The 20,136-nt window shown below is 47.0% G+C and overlaps 1 protein-coding gene across 1 annotated transcript in view; it reads left to right on the forward strand.

Moving 5' to 3' along the window:
• FGD5 (FYVE, RhoGEF and PH domain containing 5) overlaps nt 1–20,136 on the forward strand; it is a 140,506-nt gene that overhangs the window by 96,194 nt on the left and 24,176 nt on the right. The window contains exons 6-11 of the mRNA XM_053598601.1: nt 10,038–10,198; nt 10,348–10,504; nt 11,076–11,163; nt 12,632–12,682; nt 13,313–13,371; nt 19,297–19,368. Coding sequence (XP_053454576.1) covers nt 10,038–10,198; nt 10,348–10,504; nt 11,076–11,163; nt 12,632–12,682; nt 13,313–13,371; nt 19,297–19,368 — 588 coding nt within the window. The remainder of the gene's footprint in view (nt 1–10,037; nt 10,199–10,347; nt 10,505–11,075; nt 11,164–12,631; nt 12,683–13,312; nt 13,372–19,296; nt 19,369–20,136) is intronic.

The raw sequence follows: 20,136 nt of genomic DNA on the forward strand, positions 1-20,136 counted from the left end.
TGTTTTCTTCAGTTCTGCTCATTACTGGCTACTCTTACTTCTCTTTATCAGTGATGCTCTCTCTCCCCTCAGAAAAACACTTAATCCATTTGTACACTGCTGTTTCTTCATGACATTATCCGCATAAACTTGGAATAACATGTTCCTGATTTCTCTTCCATGCTTGCCAGTTTTAACTAGAATTTTTTTTTTTTTGAGACAGAGCCTCAAGCTGTCGCCCTGGGTAGAGTGCCGTGGCATCACAGCTCACAGCAACCTCCAACTCCTGGGCTCAAGCGATTCTCCTGCCTCCGCTTCCCAAGTAGATGGGATTATAGGCACCTGCCACAATGCCCGGTGATTTTTTTGGTTGTAGTTGTCATTGTTGTTTGGGCTGGATCGAGCTGGTGGGCTGGATCGAGCCCACCAGCTCAGGTGTATGTGGCTGGTGCCTTAGTTGCTTGAGCCACAGGCACTGAGCCTTAACTAGAAATTTAATGTTTGTTCATTGCTGTCATCGGAGCTCTTAACATTTTCTCGATGGCACACAAAAACACACACTAACAATAATGAACACCACTCAGCAAGATACCACCATACTGTGAGACACTGATATACCAAGGTCATGAAACCTTACCAAGTTGTTTGGACAGTGCTGCCAGCATAAGCACATGGTAGCAAGTTCATGGACTTAATTGTCAGATCCGAGCACACAAGTATGTGTATTTTTTTTTTTTTTTTTTAGAGACAGGGTCTTACTTTATTGTTCCAGCTGGAATGCAGTGGTGCAATCATAGCTCACTGGAGCCTCCAACTCCTGGCTCAGCCTCCCAAGTAGCTAGGACTACAACCCTGAGCCTTAAGGTCCAGCTAATATCTTTGAGTTTTGTAGAGATGGAGTCTCCCTATGTTGCCCAGGCCTGTCTTATACTCCTGGAACCAAGTAATCCTCCAGCCTCGGCCTCTTAAAGTCTTGGGATTACTGGTGTGAGCCACCACTCCTAGCCTCTTGCCAATATTAAGTTATGAACACAGGATGTCTTTTCATTTCTTTAGGTCTTTGTTAATTTCTTTCAACAATGTTTTGTTATTCTCAGAGCATAGATTTTGTGCTCTTTTGCTAAATTTATTCTCAACAGCTGTAGTCTTTAGCTTACTCCTTTTAAACATTATTTTTAAGCTTTTATTTAAAAATAATTTAAATTTCGTAGCATTTTCTTAGTTATTTTGCTAAGACCTTTACATTCCACATTTACTAGGATTCACATATACCCTTGTAACATGCACCGCAGGTGTAATCCCATTAATCCCCCTCCTAAGAAAATGCTACGAAAGCTATGTTAACTAGTGTGATGAAAATGTGTCAAACGATCTATGAACCAACTGTATGGTGCCCCATGATCATACTAATGTACACAGCTATGATTTAATAAAAATAAATAAATAATAAATAAATAAATAAAATAAAAATGAAAATAAATTTACAAAGAAGCCATAAGAATGGAATTAGTACATAGAACCTTCCTTTCCTTTTACCTGTGTTCATCTTTTAACATAAAATCCATTTTATTACTTTTTTCTATAGGCTAGTACTTTTGTTTACCATTTAAGAAGTCTTTGCCTGGAGAGGTGTGGTGGCTCGTGCCTGTAGTCTTAGCACTCTGAGGTAGGAGGGTCATTTGATGTTAGGAGTTCAAGACCAGCCTGTGCAAGGGCAGGACGCCATCTATACCAGAAATAGAAAAATTAGCTGGTTGTGATAAGAGGCACTATATATAGTCCCACTACTCAAGAGGCTGAGGCAGGAGGATTGCTTGAACCCAGGGGTTTGAGGCTATTGTGAGGTAAGATGAGCCCATGGTATGGTAGCCTGCGCAACAAAGGGAGACTCTGTCTCAAAAAAAAAAAGTCTCTGCCCCAAAGAGAATTATTTACAAGGTTCCAAAATACCCTATAGTTACTGAGCAGGCCAAGTGAAGTCATGACCCCAGGACAGCTCACAACCTGTTGGCAGGTTGGTGACATGGGGTGGGGGTGGGGTCATGGCTGAGTTTGGCATGTGTTTAGCCAAATGGAGCCCAGAAAGTCCACTTGACTCTTGGCAGTGACATCAGTGGCTTGACCTCTTGCCAGGAGGATGTTCTGGCTACCCAAGAATGCTTCAGCCCAGAGAATGGAGACACACTATAACCTGGAAAACTCAATAGTGGGTTTGAAGAATGTAAGGTCCACTTATGCAACAGGCAAGCCAGGGGGCCAGTTCTTGGGAGCCTGTGAGTTCTAGGAGACGTGTAGGAGCTCCAGAGCCAGAGTGGCTATCCTTACACTCAGGCCTATTGACCAGGCTACCCAGTGGTTGCTGAAGTTGGACAGAGAGCCAGAGAGCCCTGGCTGAAATTCTGGAGACATGGGTCCTGGCTTCACTCCTTGACCATAGTCAAGTTACCTCCCTTGTCCAGGCCATCTGTCAAATGAGGAATTGGTATGTAACAATGGAAAGAGCTAGGTCCTAACTTTTTGCATCTTCTGGGGCAGTGGTTCTCAACCTTCCTAATGCGGCATTAATACAGTTCCTACATGTTGTGACCTCCAACCATAAAATTATTTTCGTTGCTACTTCATAAATGTAACTTTGCTACTGTTATGAATTGTAATGTGCAGGATATATTTTCATTGTTACAAAGGGGTCACGACCCACAGGTTGAGAACCGCTGCTCTAGGGCATCCAGCCTTTTTTCTTTTCTGCCGCACATTGAAAGAGTAAGTGTTGTCTTGGCCACACACTAAATACAAAACCATTGACAAGGGATCGCCTGTGGCTCAAAGGAGTAGGGCGCCAGCCCCGTATGCCAGAGGTGATGGGTTCAAACCCAGCCCCGGCCAAAAACTGCAAAAAAAAACCCCACTGACAATAGCTGATGAGCACAAAAAAATATCTGACACCACAGATGAGCAAAACAATCCTCAAATAATCTTCATGCCACCCTTGGCACAGGTTGGACACTCCTGGAGGACTTTGCAGTCAGGCAGACCTAGGCTTAAACCTTACTGCCTAGGTGACTTTAGGCAAATTACTTCATCTCGCTAGGCCTAAATCTCTTGTTGGTCAAGTGGAAATAATACCAGCACAGTAGGGTTGTTGTGAGGATTACATGGATGTGAAGTGTTTAGCACCCACAGCTTGTGCAGGGTGTGTTCAGTGAATGTCAGCTGTTGCTGTTTGTTAGTCGTCTTCCCTGGGCTGGTTACTGGGGATAGTAAAACTTAGTCTAGGGGAGAAAAAACACACAGAAACCAAAATTGTAAAACGCAACAGCAGTCAGTCTTCACAAACCCCACGAAGCAGGTATTTCTTTTTTTTTTATCCTCATTTTGCAGAGGAGGAAATCGAGTTCCTTGGAGATGAAGTGACTTGTCCAAGGTCACACACAGGTGCCTCTCAAGGGAGACAAGAGCTCGTGTGTTTTCTCGCAGCCTTGACTCAGGGAGCCCTCTAGGGTTGGAGCAGGGACTCCACAGGATATACATCCTGCCTGTCAGATATTTACATTACGATTCATAACACTAGCAAAGTAGCAGGGGAAAGTGCAGAGCCCCATAGGACGACAGGTCTTCTGCCTGACCCTCCAGCAGCGTCCTATCTCGTCCTGTGCAGTTCTGACAAGGGCTCATGCCTGTGCATGTGCGCGCGCGCGCACACACACACACACACACACACACACACACACACGCGCGTGCGCGCGCTGTCCACCCAAACTGTGCTCCACTTCTCCATGACCCGTCCACTTAGGGGCCTTTGCACGTGTCCCTGCTTCCTGGACCGCACCGCTCTTGTCTCAGTGAAAGTGTGGCCTCTTTGGCAGGCTTTCCCAGAGCCAAGCCAGACATTCTCCCATGCTTTTCCCCATCAGACCACTTATGCCCCTATGTTGAAATCATGTTTTTTCTCCTCTTTCCCCCCAGACTACTTCTGAGGGCAGAAGTGCATCTCTCCTGCACCCACTTTCTCCTCAGGGCTTGGTGAGAGCAGGTGCTCAGAATATTTGCTGAATGAGTAAGGGAACAGGGCGGGGTAACTTCCACACTCTTCCTCCCTCTGAGATGGATGCCAGGCCCCCAGAGGTGGTGATGGACCAAATAATTGAGACAGCAGAAACCTTTCAGGGAGTGATGGATGGTGTGGCTGGCACTTGGCTCTTCCAAGTGGTACATGAGTTTTAAGAATGGACGTTTGTGGCAATTCTGATTATGCTCAAGTTTTCGAAATGAGTCATTTTGGTGATGGCTGTCCTGCCCATTGGGACTGAGCCTATTTAGTGAGAATTAATTACAGACGAGAAACCAGCTTGCAGCGCTATTAATATTTAAGCTCCCTGGAGAATGATGTGGATACAGCCTGGAGAATGATGTGGAATGATGTGCCTTGTCTTTCCCTGTTCTTCCTCCTCTCTCTTCCTCCCCCGCCACCTCCCTCCCCCTCTCTCCTACCTCCTCACCCTCCCCTCGCTGTGATGCTCTGGGTCTGTGTGTCAGGCTGACCAGATTCTGGTCTCAGCTCCCCCGTGACTCACTCTCTCTCCTTTTCTGTTAAGTAAGGGTCTTGCAGTCAGTCCTCTAGTATACTTTATAAAACTGCTTCACTGGGTCACAAACTCTGCAGAACTTCAGAAACATAGTAGGGAACAAAAATATGTGGTCCCTTCTCTGACGATGTCCTAGCTAAAATATAATCACAACTACCAGGGAACAGCACTCCCCAGTTTATAAAGCTGTTTCAATCATCAGGACGAGCCTTTTCACAGTCATCTCCCATTTTACAGGGGAGGAAACAGAGGCTCAGAAAGGCAGCAGCTTGCCCATAGTCACTTGACTACTGTTTGGCGCAGCCGGGTTAACATGGCCCAGAGCACATGAGAAGGTGTTGAAAGTTCTTCTGTCAACCAGCCACTGAAGCAAGAAGAGTTATTGCCCTCATCAGGATCTAGGGAAGGTTTTCCTTCTTTTCTTGGGATGCCCAGGCTGAGAAGACCCTGTAAGGGCTGGAGGCTGGATCCTAACTTACAGGAAAAGAATGGGGATCTTCTTGCCCCAGGTCAGCAGAGAAACCCTCACCCCAGGTTTAGAATGACCCCAGTACCCCCAGAGTGGGCAGTAGTCAGAATTACCCACCACCTCACTCCAGCTGCCCTCTGCACCCAGCTCCCCTCCTTGTAACCCTCGCCTTCTCCAGCCCCTGAGACACACTTTCAGGAAAGGCTCTGACATCTCACATATGAGGAGATTCAGTTTGTTATCACAGCTCTAGCATGTGGTTGCCACACAGGGACACACGCGCTTTCAGTCCAGAGAATCTATTCATGAATTCAAACTTAGCCTTGATGGAGCTGGCCAGCCTCAGGCAGGAACCAGCTCATCCTCCCTCCTGGGGACTGCAAGCCAGGGTGGGCCCTGCTCCCTGCCCCCTCCCCGCCGTTCCCAGCAGACCAGGTCACCACGGCAGGAGGTTAGCTGAGGACAGGATGAGGTGTTCAGGAAGCAGACCTTTGTCATCTCCACATCTGCCGTCCCCTATTTGATGGCATGGATGCTTCTGGGCAGATGTTGGAGGGGCAGCACGGAGGGGTTGTCTTTCAGTCTCAGAGTCCCCACCTTCAAACCCTCCTCTTGCCCTTCACACCCCCTCCCCCTTTCCCTCTCTCCTTCCTCCTCTGTCTCCCGCTCTCAAGCTTGCTCACCAGTTCTGGGCTTTCCTGTTTTTCTTCGTCTCTCCCCCTTCCCCTCTTCCTTTCCTGTGCTTCTGCCATTTTCCTGCCCTTCTTCTCACACCTCTCCCTGGTTCTTCGCTCCTATACCCCTCCCCTGGGAGGAGAGAAAGCCAGAAAGGCTTCCTGGAGGAAGGGCTGCCCGTCCTCTTAGGCACTTTCTTCTTTCAGAGCTTTATATAAAGAAGACTTTTCTAGTGGTGGAAACTGTTCGGCAGTGGAGCATCTTGCCCAGTAGTGAGTTCACTCTCAGGGAGGCAGTCCACCAGGGCAAGGGGTCATCCCTCCTCAGTGTGGGGCAGGGGATTGGACCTTCCTGACTTGGGCTACCACTTACGATCTCTAACTGAGGTTTTCTCCAGGTGTGTTACTCCACGATTCAACGTGGTTTCAGGATGTCCTGTATTTACAACTGTAGAGCTCAGTCTCATACAAGAACGGGTGTATTTGAAGATAAAATATTTTTCTAGTGAGAAATTAGTCACAGGGTCTTCACAGTGTTTTCCTATTTTAAAAAGTTTTTGATGCATAATAGGTATACATAGTTTCAGGGTACATTTGACAATTTAAAACATTCGTATCATTTATGAAGCTCCTTTGAGAGTTCAAAAGCCAGTTAAAAAAAATGAAATCCGTGTACTTGGGATATCTATACCTTTAAATGTTTGTCTTTTCCTTATGCTGAAAATATAGAATTATTTTCTTCTCACTACTTTGAAAATGTATAATAAATTATTTTAAACTACAGTCACCCTGGTGATAGAGCACTACATCTTATTTCTTCCCTCGAACTGTATATTTGTATCTGTAAATCAACCTGTCTTCCCCACCCTCCACTCTTCAGCCTCTGGTAGCCGTTCATCAACTCTCCAACTTTATGAGATCTACATTTTTAGCTCCCACATATGCATGAGAAGATGTAAAATTTGTCTTTCTGTGCCTGGTTTATCGCACCTCTCATAATGCCCTCCAGTTCTACCCATCTTGTTACAAATGACAGGATTTCATTATTTGTGATGACTGAGGAATGTTCCATTATGTATTTGTACTACATTTTCTTTATCTGTCTATCTGGTGATGGCCACGTAGGTTGATACCGTGTCTCGGCTATTATGAGTAATACTGCAGTGAACGCGGGAGTGCGGGGATCTTTTCAGCACATTGATTTCCCTTTTTTTGTTTTGCAGTTTTGGCCGGGGCTGGGTTTGAACCCCCCACCTCTGGCATATGGGGCCAGCACCCTACTCCTTTGAGCCACAGGCACCACCCTTGATTTCCTTTCTTTTAGATATTTACCCAGGAGTGGGATTCATGGATCATATGTTAGTTCTGTTTTTAGTTTTTTGAGGAACCTCCATACTGTGCTCCACAGTGGTTGTACTAATTTACATTCCCACCAACAGTGTACAAGGTTTCCCCTGTCTCCACATTCTTCCTGGCATCTGTTATTGTCTTTTTGATAAAAGCCAGGGTGAGATGGTATTTCATTATGGTTTTGATTTGTGTTTCTCTGGTAATTAGGGATGTACCTCTTCAAATACCTGTTGGCAATTTGTATGTCTTCTTGTGAGAAATACCTGTTCAGATCTTTTGCCCGTTTTCCAATCTGATTATTTGTTCTTTTGCTATTGAGCTATTTGAGCTCCTTATATATTCTGGTTATTAATCCCTTATCAGATGCTTGCAAATGTTTTCTCCCATTCTGAGGGTTGTTCCGTCACTTTGCTGATTATTTCCTTTCTGTGTAGAAGCTTTCTAGCTTTACATAATCCCATTTGTCTACTATTGCTTTGGTTGCCTATGTTTTTGAAGTCTTATACAGGAAATTTTTGCATAGACCAATGTCCTGCAGCATTTCTCCTCTGTTTTCTCCCAGTAGTTCTTCTAGTAGTCCCATAGTTTGAGGTCTTAGATTTAAGTTTTGAATCCATTTTGATTTGATATCTTTGTACGGTGAGAGAGAGGGGTCTAGTTTCATTCTTCTGTGTGTGATTGTTCAGTTGTGCCAGCCCCATGCATTGGACAGACTGTCTTTGCCCATTGTATGTTCTTGGCACCTTTGTCAAGGATGCGCTGGCTGTAAATGGATAGATTTACATCCATGTTCCCAGACACCCCCTACCCTGATACCACCTTGTTTCATTTGTAAAAGGAAGTATAGAAACCCCTATTAAAAAAAAAAAAAAACTAAAGACTACACCAAAAAACTGTTAGAACTGGTAAAAAATTCAATAAAGCTTTGGGATACAAAAGCAACATGCAAAAATCAGTAGCATTTCTATATGCCAACAACAAACAATCTGAAAAAGAAATCAAGACAGCAAGGAATCAATTTAACCAAAGAAGTGAAAGATTTGTACACTGTGAAAACTATAAAACATTGATAAAAGAAATTGAAGAGGACTCAAAAAAATGGAAATACATTCCATGCTAATGAATTGGAAAAACTAATATTGTTTAAATGACAGTACTACCCAAAGCAGTACTACAGATTAAATGCAATCTTTGTCGAAATACCGATGACAATTCTTGACAGAAATAGAAAAAATAATCCTAAAACATATAAAAAACCATGAAAGACACTGAATAGCCAAACAATACAAGCAAAAAGAACAATGCTGGAAGCATCACACTTCCTGACTTCAAAATTTATTACAAAGCAGACCGGGCGCAGTGGCTCACACCTGTAATCCTAACACTCTGGGAGGCTGAGGCAGGTATATTGCTCAAGCTCAGAAGTTTGACCAGCCTGAGCAAGAGTGAAACCCCATCTCTACTAAAAATAAAAAAACTAGCCGGGCATTGTGGTGAGCCCCTATAGTCACAGCTACTGGGGAGGCTGAGACGAGGATTGCTCAAGCTCAAGAGTTTGAGGTTGCTATGAGCTATGATGATGCCTTGGCACTCTACCGAGGTCGACACAGTGAGACTCTGCCTCAAAAAAAAAAAAAAAATTATTACAAAGCTAACCAAGTAAGCATGGCACTAGCATAAAAAACAAACACAAAGACCAGTGGAACAGAATAGAGAACTCAGATGTAATTTTAATGTTTATTAACTTTAGTTTAATTTTTAAAGTACATTAATTATGATAGAGATGTTAGACAAGATTAAAAATCATTCCTAGGCTCAGCGCCTGTAGTTCATAGCTAGGGCACCAGCCACATACACCAGAGCTGGCGGGTTCGAACCCAGTCCAGGTCTACCAAACAACAATGACAACTACAACCAAAAAATAGCCGGGCGTTGTGGCAGACACCTGTAGTCACAGCTACTTGGGAGGCTGAGGCAAGAGGATCCCTTGAGCTCAGGAGTTTGAGGTTGCTGTGAGCTGTGACGCCACTGCACTCTACAGAAGGTAGCATAGTGAGACCCTATCTCAAAAAAAAAAAAAAAAATCCTAATTCCTTACTCTAACACAGCCACTATTTTCACTTCATTCTTTTTTTTTCTTTAACCTTTGCCTTTGTTGACTTTTTACACAATCGTGTAATTGTATTGGGGTAAGGAAACATCTCTGTATCCTTCCTTAATTTCTTAACACAATGACATGAGTATTTTTACATAGTCACCATCTTTATCATCTTTATAAAGTTACTACTTAGCCCACCATGGAGTGGATGCCTCTGATTTACTTAAACTTTGTTTTTAAACAGCACGGCATGTGAACCTCTTAAAAGATGGTTAATTAGAAAGTGAAACAGGGTGGCGCCTGTGGCTCAGTCGGTAAGGCGCTGGCCCCATATACCGAGGGTGGCGGGTTCAAACCCGGCGCTGGCCAAACTGCAACCAAAAAATAGCCGGGCGTTGTGGCGGGCACCTGTAGTCCCAGCTACTCGGGAGGCTGAGGCAAGAGGATCGCTTAAGCCCAGGAGTTGGAAGTTGCTGTGAACTGTGTGAGGCCACGGCACTCTACCGAGGGCCATAAAGTGAGACTCTGTCTCTACAAAAAAAAAAAAGTGAAACAATATTTCCTTAGAGAAGGAATTACCCAGTTCCTTACCTATCATGAAAAGCAGAGAGTTCACCAAGTTACCACAAGAAAAGAAGGAATGAACGTGTGTTAAGCTCTGTTGTACTGGGAATTGGGTTGGGTGCTCCTTTGGGCATGATAAGACAGCCCTGTGGTCACCAGCCCTGTAGTCATAAGGTGCACGTTGTCAGCTCTGCTTTATAGGTGAGAAGGCTAGCTTAAGGTCTCCGGCTATCTCTGTGTAGACCAGGGCTTCACATCTGCAGGGGAAAATCTTCCAAGGACTTGTCAGCCTATGGGTAACAGACCTTTTGGGGTTTCAGGATTTCCATGGAGCTGTCATGAAGGCCTTGAGTGACATGGACCAAGAAGGCAGAGACACATTGGCCCGCGAAGAGCTGAAGCAGAGCCTGAGTGAACTCCCAGCCCTCCACGACCTTCACCAAGGCATCCTGCAGGAGCTGGAGGAGAGGCTGTCGAACTGGTGAGTAGTCTCTGCCTCCTAGACCCCACTGCTTCACAAGGGTCGGGCTGGGAGCTGAACCTAGGGATACGACTCCAACACTCCCCTTCAAAATCTTTGCTGGTCACAAAGCTGAGTTCTCACTGCCTCACTCCCCTCCCCGGCTGCAGGGAGAGCCAGCAGAAGGTGGCCGATGTCTTCCTGGCCCAGGAGCAGGAGTTTGACCACCACGCCACTCACATTCTGCAGTTCGACAGGTCCCTGGCTCTGCTTGGTGAGAACTGCCTCCACTCTCCCCGGCTGGCAGCTGCTGTCCGTGAATTCGAGGTGGGTCCTTGGCCTTCCAAGACCCTGCCTTAAGGATGCAGGGGTAGGGAGTGGGCCTTGAAGGGCTTAATGTAGATCAGTGGGATATCCTGGTAGGTCTGAGGCCAGGGAGCAGAGGGGACAGGAAAGCCAGAACCCAGAACATCCCCGGTTGGGCAGTGGATGTCACCTCCATGAGCCCCACTGTAGTAAAGTTCTCTCAGTTCGCCTGGCCTAGCTGAAAAGTACCAACCAAGCTGGGGGCCTAGCTATTAGGAAGTGACCAAGGACATTACCAACACTGGCTACAAACGTGGGATCCAGTTCCTAGGCAGAAAAGGGGGGATCTTCTCCATTGCTAATAGCAGGAGCAAAGCAGGAACTGGAGAGGCATGTTGCTGAGTATGGCACTGACCGAGCCCCAAGGAATGACAGTTATAGCAGGGTGAGCTAATCTAGGAGGGCTTCCTGGAGGAGCATGACCTAGTTTGTCAGGTGAGGGAAAGGTTAGGGATCAGTGTACTTGCTGTGAGCTCAGTGCCCTAAGGCAGGGGTCTCTGATGGGGTTTCTTCCTCCCTCTCTTGAGAGCAGCAGAGTTTGCAAGGAGACGGTCAGACCATGAAGCATCATCTGCTGAGGGTGGTACAGCGCCTCTTCCAGTATCAAGTGCTGCTCACAGGTGGGCCTCACAGGCGGTCAGGGTGGGCTGAAGTGAGGAAGGGTGGAGGGGACGGTGGCAAGTGCTTGGCACTGACCATGCCTCCTGCCTTTCTGCAGGCAGGTAGGTGTCGGTGAAGGATGGCTGTCCGTTTCCAGGCTGCCTCCCTCTGTGGGGCTGAGGGCCTTTCCATCACCTCTGCCAGCAGTTGAACTTTGAACTCCTGAGCCCCTTCATGCCACCTGGGAAAACCCCCTTCAGCAGCCACCTCCCATCCTAAAACACAAAATCCCAATGACACCCCTCACGCCCCATCCTGTGCTTCCTCCCTGTCTTAGCCAAACATCTCCTCATTTCACGAAAGCTGCTCCTGTCACCAAAGCCCTCCTGGGGCCAAGTTAGAGAACATTTTCAGCCTCAGACCTACCTCCTGGACCATTGACCACCTCTTGCTTCTTGGGTCCTTCCCTCCCAGGTGTCTTCTCATATGCAGTCCCCTTTCCCTCCCACCTGTCTCTCTTCCTGTCCCTGCTGGTGACCTCTCACCCTCGACCATCCTGTAAATGTCAGAGCTTCATGGGCTCAGTCCTGGACCCTCTTTCCCACCCTTTCTACACACTCTCCCCGGAGAATGTCACCCTCTCCCCCACCTCTGCCTACTGGAAACACCCACACCTCTGTCCTGAGCTCCAGACCCATTTACCTGCTGCTTTCCGAATAGACAAAGACCTACTGCCCTGGGGAGCTGTTATTCTAGTCCAATACATGTAGATATGTGCATGTTATTCCAGGTGGTGATTAGGGCTGTAAGAAAAATACCCTATGGCCAGGGCATGGAGAATCCAATCAGTATTTATTGAGCACCTACTGTGTTCCAGGCCCCTTGCTGGAGTGATGTAGTGGTAAATTAAACAGGCAAACTCTGTTGCATATAAGCCATATGTAGACCTGAAAGAAGAGAGTGTCAGGTGGTGGGAATGGCAAGTGCAAAGGCCCTGGGGCAGGAACAAGTTTGGATGTTCAGGAAATAGCAGGAACCCTGGCATGATCTAATGGAGCAAGTGGGGTGGAGAGGTAACTGGGTGGTGCCGGAGCCTGTGGAGCCTGGTCCATATAAATGCAGTAAAGGTTCAGCACGTCACACGTTACTGTGCTGTCATATCTATTTCCCCAGTAGGCTGCATGCTTCTCAAAGGCAGGATTCACTCTGCGTGGCTGTGTTGCAGAGGCATAGGCAGTGCCAGGCATTTTGCAGGCGCTCAGTGGATGTTTTTTTTGGCTGAGTGAGTGACTGGCTGTCATGGCAGCGATGTTGATGGTGGCTCCAGGGGCCTAGTTTTGTGCTTGTGATGGAGCTAGTGGGTGAGAGCGTGGATGCCCCTTTCTTCTGGAACTTCATCTCTTGCAAGAGAGGGGGTGCCCACGGTCGTGGCAGTAAGGTTTGGCTTTCCCAGAGCGTAACTGACTCTGGCTCTCATTCTGCTGACAGACTATCTAAACAACCTTTGCCCGGACTCAGCTGAGTACGACAACACACAGGGTAAGTCCAGTGTGAACCGGGGGGCAAGGCCCACACTTCTGTTTTGGCCCCACTCCCCAACCCTGGACTCTGCTCCAGTTCCCGGCGCAGGACGCAGCCCCCTCCAAGCCAGCTGGGCGTGTTCGGCACAGCACATGTCCGGGGCTTCTGTGAGAGCCTTCCATCTTCTGGGATGATTCCCCCTTTACCTCAGCAGCGGGGGCTCCCTGGGAGGGGCTGTTGTCTAGCCAGAGGAGAAGGGAGTCACCAGCAATAAGAGGAAAATGCCCAGTCTAAAAGGCTCTCCCAGACTTCCTGTTTCCTCCCAGTTCCATGTGGTTCCCCTGTGTGTCACCTCCTAGGGGAGTCCCTCTTATAACACGGTCATTTTACAGCCATTTACAGGGGGACTGAGGTAGAGTGGTCAGAGACTTTCAGGGTCACTTAGGCAGTAGTGGCAGACCTAGAATGGGGGCCTGTGACCTGACACTACAGTGGGGAAATTTTGGTGCCCCTCACAAGTGCCAAGCAGAGGCTCAGGTGTGGGGAAGGAGGGCGAGAGGAGGCCAGAGGAAGGGGAAGGGTGAGGACAGCAGCACCTAAACTGGCCCTCCCCCATGGCCCAACAGCCTGCTCTGCATCCCTCCCCAGGTGTGCTGACCCTCATCTCCAAAGTCACAGATCGTGCCAACGACAGCATGGAGCAGGGGGTAAGTGTGGCCTGTTGGCACCTGTCCTCGGGCGAGGCTTCCAGGACCCTCTCCACCCTGCCCTGCTCTGCCTTGTGTTCAATACCCCACTCCTGTGGTCTGCAGGCACCTTCGGTTCTGCTGTGTGACTTCAGGCACCATGTGTCCCTCTCTGGTCCTCTGATTCACCATCTGAACAATGTGGGGGTTGAAGACTTGCACAGACCTGACACGTAATGCCCCGACTAGGGTCTCAGGCCCTCCATGTCAGCACCTGGGGTGCTTTGTAGGCATTCCCTAGGATCTTCCAGGAGTTTCTGGGCATAGGGTCCAGAAATAAGCATTTTAAACAAGCCCCCAGGTAATTGTGGTGCCCACGAAAGCTTGAGAATCACTAGTCCACGAGAATACTTGGGCTCTAAGCACTCGTCTGGTTCTGACAGGGTCTCTCTTTGCCAGACACTGGTCAGGAGCAAGGATGGCACACTTAATATCACATCCCAGCTCCATCCAGTTGTTAGATGGTAGCCACATTCTTGCCGCTCCCCTCAGCTTAAATATGAGAGAACACTGTGTTGAGAATGATTCTAAGGCTGAATCCTAGCTCAGGGAGAAAGAGTTCAGCACCAATTAGTCATGTCCTCTGCGGGCATGGAAGGGAGGTGATGGTAGTGTGTCTGCAGGGACATTGCTCAGCTTCGTCACAGATGGGTAGAGCACCCTTATAGTGAGTCATCCACAGACAGGAGGGGACGTGGCATTTATTAGGCGCCTGCTGTGTGTCAGGCCTTGTGCTATGCTGGGGATTGGAGCTACAGAAGTGATAGGATGTGAATCCCAGCTCATGGAGCTTTAAATACAAGCAGCCATGATAAACGTCATGAGGGAGGGGGAGAGAGAAAATGCCTTAGGGCTGAGAAAAGGGAGGTGTTGTTCCCAGGTGAGGTTGTCAGAAGAGGTGACATGGCGGTTCCCCATGGGGGGGATGTGTACACAGGCCAGGAAGGCAGAGGGAGAAGAGGTGAGCCCGGAAACAGGAATGGCCTAGGCAAAGGCATGGAGGTGGGAGTGTGCGCCTGAGTTCAGAGAGCCACTTGGCCTGGCAGGGAGATGGGCACAGAATAAGTTAGATAGGACCAGAATCTGGGGAGACAGGCTGGTCTCAGCTCCTGAGGTGGCTGGGTATGAAGGCTGAAACCAGTGGGGTGTAGAAACATGGGCCAATTTCTGGGGCTGATTTCAGGGTCACCTCTACCCTCCCATGCTGACGTGCCCCCACCTCCCTCCTTTTTGTCATCTTGTACATCGACTGAGATTCCCTCATTGAAGCCAAAGCAGAGGTGCTTTTGGGGTCCAGCGCCCTGTCTGTGGCAAAGCAGAAGATGGGCTGGGATTTCCACATTTCCCTTTACCTAAGGCTGTCTCTGCTTCCAAAAAGAACGATCAGGTCAGGAAATGCTGTATCTTCCTGGATTCTATGGGCGAGCTTCATGCGCAGCACCGTCTCATAGGAGGCACTGGAGTAGCCACAGCCAAATGCTCTCCTGGCTGTCTCCGTGGCTGAGGCTGGATGTCCCCGGGTGAGGCTAGATACCATGCCGGGAAGCACAGGCCAGCTGCAGCCTCTCAGGTCAGCTGCAGACAGCTGTACCAGCCAGCTCTTGATCAGAGGGCCCCACTCCCTCCTTGCTTGGATTGAGTGGGGACTCTGCCTGGGACATTTACTATTTCAACTATTTTTAAGTGTATAGTTTAGTGGCATTGACTGCATTGACTTTGCTATGCAACCATCACCACTAAATTTTCTCCAGAACTTTTCATCTTCCCAAACTGAAACTCTGTCCCAGTAAACACTGACTCCCATTCCCATCTTCTCCTAGCCCCTGGTAACGGTCATTCAGCTTTCTGAGTAGACCTTGTGTTTTTAGAACAATTTTTAAATTTACAGAAAAAATTGAGGAAATAATACAGAGCGTTCCCATGTATCCTATACACAATTTCCTCTATTACTGACATCTCATATTAGCACGGTGCATTTATTACATTAAGGAACCAATTATTAATTAAAGGCTATATAGTTTATTCAGATTTGCTTAGTTTTAGCCCTAACACCTTGTTCCAAGACCCCACCCAGGACACTACATTCCATTTAGCTGTCATTTTTCCATAGTCTCCTGTTGACTGTGGTAGTTGCCCAGACTTTCCTAGTTTTTGATGACCTTGCCAGCTTTCAAGAATGCTGGTCAAGGTATATGGTAAGCTGCCCTTCTACTGGAAAGGTGTGATGTTTTCCTCATGATTAGACTGGGTTGATGGTTATTCAAGACAGTGGTAAAGTACCATTTTCCTTGCATCATACAAAGGGCACGTGCTGTCAACATGATCTGATACTAGATCAGCCCGCTGAGGTTGTATAGAGTTTTTCTCCCTGAACCTTACCCCACCCCCTGCCTTTCTCATATCCCTTGGAAGAAAAGTCATTATGCACAGCCCATGCTTGAGGAATGAGGAATTATGTCCCCTCTCCCTGCAACCTGCCTAGATTATTTAGGATTTTTCTGCATGGGAGAGTTGGTTTTTCTCCCTCATTATATCTGTATGGAATCATAGTATTTATTTCATACTTTGAGTTATAATCCCACATTACTTTTTTATTTGGAAATATTGAGGGGACACAAATAACTGCACTGCTTTATTCATCATATTTCTGAATTATTCCAGCTTTGGTCTTTGGGAGCACTTTTGATTTACTTTTTCATACCCCCCTAAGTATAGGTTTGGGTATTTATGTGTATTTGAGTTCTTCCTTACTTTCTAGCATTACAAGATGCTCCAAGCTCACTCACTTTGTATATTTCATGCCCCCACCTTAAAACCAGTCATTTCTTCAAGGAACTCTGGTTCTTTTAATTGGACAAAGCTATTAGAAACCAAGCCATGAGCATTAGGTGCGATCACTATTAAGGTAGTATTATTTCTTTTGGACCCTCCTAGCTGATAGACAAATATATGTGTGTATACACATATCTGTAGATATTGTCATACGTAACTTTTTTTATCTGAATATTAATGTGAACAGGAGTTTACTGATATCTCCAACTCTAATCATTACCCATGGATCATTCTAGCCACCTCCCCTTACTTAAATTCCCACTCCAACAGTGAGGAGGAACCTGGCTCCCACCATCCATGACCCATGAATTTAATTGTTCTATTTACCTTAATTTGTGGAAGATATTTTTCCTGGGTACAGAAACCTGGGTTGACAATCTTTCCATATTTTAAAGATGTCATTCCACTATCTTCTGGCTTACATAGTTTCTGATAAGAAGTCTGCTGAAATGTTAATGTTTGTCCTTTCTATAATGAGTCCCTTCTTTCTGCCTGCCTTTAAGATCTCCTCTTTTTTTTTTGGCCGGGGCTGGGTTTGAACCCACCACCTCCAGCATATGGGGCCTGCGCCCTACTCCTTTGAGCCACAGGCGCCACCCAAGATCGTCTCTTTTTATTTGATTTTTACAAGTTTGATTGTGAGGTGTCTGTGAGTCTTTGGTGAGGGGATGGGGTCATACTTATCCTATTATGATTATTAAGCTTCTTGGATCTGTGGTTTGTTGTCATTCATTAATTTTGGAAAATTATTTTGGGTGCTCATTTTCTTCCCCCACTGTTTGTGTTTCAGTTTGGATAATCTCTGTTAATCTATTTTCTAGTTCATTGATTCCTTCCTTAGCTATGTTCAGTTTGCTACAAAGCCTATCAGAGGAATTCTTTGTTTCTTGTGTTACATCTTTTTATTTTAACATTTCCACTTTACTCTTCTGTATAGTTTCCATCTCTGCTGGAATTCTCCATTTCCCTTGTCCACCTTTCCCACTAGATCCTTTAACATACTAATCATAGTTACTAAATCTCTGTCCATAACTCCAACATCTGTGCTCTCTTTCATTTTGATTTTGTAGGATGCCTTGAAGGGGATTGGGAATTTTCTCTTTTGTTTTTTGTTATTATGATAAATATTATAAATAAATGTAAATTATTATTTCTAATAATCTTTTACTGAATTCCAGGCATTATGTGTGGAAACACTATAGAGACTGAGGTAAAGAGAATGTATTCCAGAAGCAGGCTTGCCTCTTTGTTGGTCATGCCGTTCATGGAAGGGGCAGGGGCAGTTGAGTCAGTCCAGTTAGGACTTCCTCTGAGTTTGGGTTTTGTTGTCATGTCATCACTTTTCGGGCTCCAGACTTCATGTTCCTGTAGCAGAAGGCCGCTGTTCCTTTGTGCTGTTTGTGGGGTCTACGGTGCCAGCACGTTTCCCTCTTATTCCTGCTCCACATGCAGCTTGTAGTGATCCCCGCACCATAGAAAGCTCTTCCATGCTCACCCCTACATTGAGGTGTGGCCTCTCGTTACTCAGTGCAGGGCTTATGGTGGTACAAGCAGATTTCTCATCCACCTGCACAAGACTCCGTCTGAAGCAGGGATTGTGGGCCAGGCTCTCTCGGCACTCCTGCCACTCCTCCCCAGGCAGCCAAGCTCTGCCCTAAATCTGTGACCACCCCGGCACAGGTTTCTGCCCATTGCCCAGCAGCAGCTGACCTCTGCATGATCCTGGTATGTTGTACAGGGCCCTGGGGCGTCTACCCTTTTCCCAGAGCCGTGGCTCCTTGCCTGGGCTCTGGGGATGGGAGGTTTCCTGGCTTACCTAAAACCTATGAGAGAGGGGCTAGAGGAAGTGGGCAGGGTTTTGTGTACCCCCAGTGGTAGCCTACACACCTTCACCATCCATGGGGGCTCCTTCTGGCCCCCTGTCCTACCTGCATCTTACTGTGCGCATTCATGGGAAAGAGCTCCCAAGTGAGTGCAGATTCCCTCCTGGCTGCAACTCCTTGTTTTCTACACTATCCCACCAGCCCACACTTGACCTTTAAGTATTCATTAACATTTTAGTTACTTTCTTGCCCTCCTTCGTGCTGACCACCACGTCCTCCTTCTGTGTGTCACCAAAGGTACAACGAGACATAGGTTTTCTTTCCTACATCTCCTTTCTCCGTGGAGGGGCTTGTCAGTCATTGGAATTCAGTTCACTTGGTTTTCCTCCGCAACCTTATACACTGAAGAAAAGTTAGGATTTTGCACATCACTTGGCCTTTTCTCACTGTTAAGACAAAAGCAGTGTCCTCTTACAGTTTTGTACATCATAAGTAGAAATGAAACAAACGTTACACATTTTTTACTGTGCAGGATTTTATGCTCTAAAACATAGGTAATAGAAAGGACTTACCAACTCACTGTTTACCTTACAAGATGACTTTAAAACTGGCCTTTGCATGAGGTTTAAGGGGCCACCTGCCCAGGAGGTGGATGCTTGGTTTTTCTAGGATTGTTGGGTGCTGTGCACCTATTTTGAGTAACCCAGTGAGGGATTGAGAGGGAGTTCCCAAGCATACATATTTTTCTGACCTTGGAGCTCCAAGAGCTTAGATCCCATCTTTTCTCCTCGACAATGCATTTTCTTGTTTACTCTTCCTCAGGGGTTCCATCCTATGCTGCAAGTTAGGAGAGCCTGAGTCCAACCTTGGTGCTAGGTTACCCAAGTCCAGATGCCCCAGGCCTTGTGAGGGACCCAAGCTGAGTAGGAACAGTGGCCCAGAGACAAACAGGTGTCAGAAGGCATAGCAAGACCCTGTGGCCATCCCCATGACACACAGAAAGATGGTGGTGTCAGGCTCCAGGCCTGAAGGGACTAGCTTAATTGTGGACAACTTTGGCATCCTGCAGACCCAGGCTCAGGTTCTAGTCCTAACACTTATAAGAGACTGGATTTGAGGCAGGCCTTTCTGAGCTCTGTTTTAAGCACAAGCAATCCCACTCCTTACAGAGGAAAGAATACCCCTAGAAGGAGCCTTAACCATCTCCCTCTCACCCCACTCCCACCTACAGGAGAACCTACAGAAGCTGGTCCACATTGAGCACAGTGTTCAGGGCCAAGGGGACCTCCTCCAGCCAGGAAGGGTGAGTGCTGCTGTCTCCATGGGCAGGGGCAGAGGGCAGGCAGGCGGGGCCTGATAAGCCCCATTGTTCGGCTGGGCTGGCCCCAGACAGGCCTGGCTGCAGGTGCTGTCTGCCTGTGGAGGGCGGGCAGGCGGGTGGGCACGGGCTCTCTGGGCCTCCCCTGGGGTTGTCTGCCCAGGCATCTGTTCTCAGACAGTTAGTGACACAATGCCAGTTGGCTCGGCATTCCTTGTGGTTCTACTTACCTCCAAGAAGAAAAGACACCAAGTATTTTTAGTCTACATTCGCTGGAAAAGAGAAAGCCCCTAGAAAACATCTTTAAAATAACTTCTTTGAAAAGTTATTTCCAAATGGAAAACATGAAATCAGCTCAAAAATATGTTCATTACCAGTTATAGCTTATGAAGGAGAAGACAAAGGAATGAGAGGCTGTGCTCGGGGGGTTTACTCGAAAGTATTAGGGCTCTCACGAGTCTGAGAGTCTGCAGAATCACACAGTGGTTTGAAAAGGATCATGAGTTAGGTAAGCATTTATTCAACATCTGTTTGTATCCTCCAGGTTCAAAGGCTATCATGGCTGTTCACAGCAGTTTTAGCAGACCTTCAGAGGCTCTACTCTATTTTTTGTTTTTTTTGAGACAGAGTCTCACTTTGTCACCCTCAGTAGAGTGCCATGACATCAGAGCTCATAGCAACTTCAAACTCTTGGGCTCAAATGATTCTCTTGCTTCAGCTTCCCCAGGAGCTGGGACTATAGGTGCCCACCAT

Source organism: Nycticebus coucang, chromosome 8 (assembly GCF_027406575.1).
Source record: "Nycticebus coucang isolate mNycCou1 chromosome 8, mNycCou1.pri, whole genome shotgun sequence".
Classification (NCBI taxonomy): Eukaryota; Metazoa; Chordata; class Mammalia; order Primates; family Lorisidae; genus Nycticebus; species Nycticebus coucang.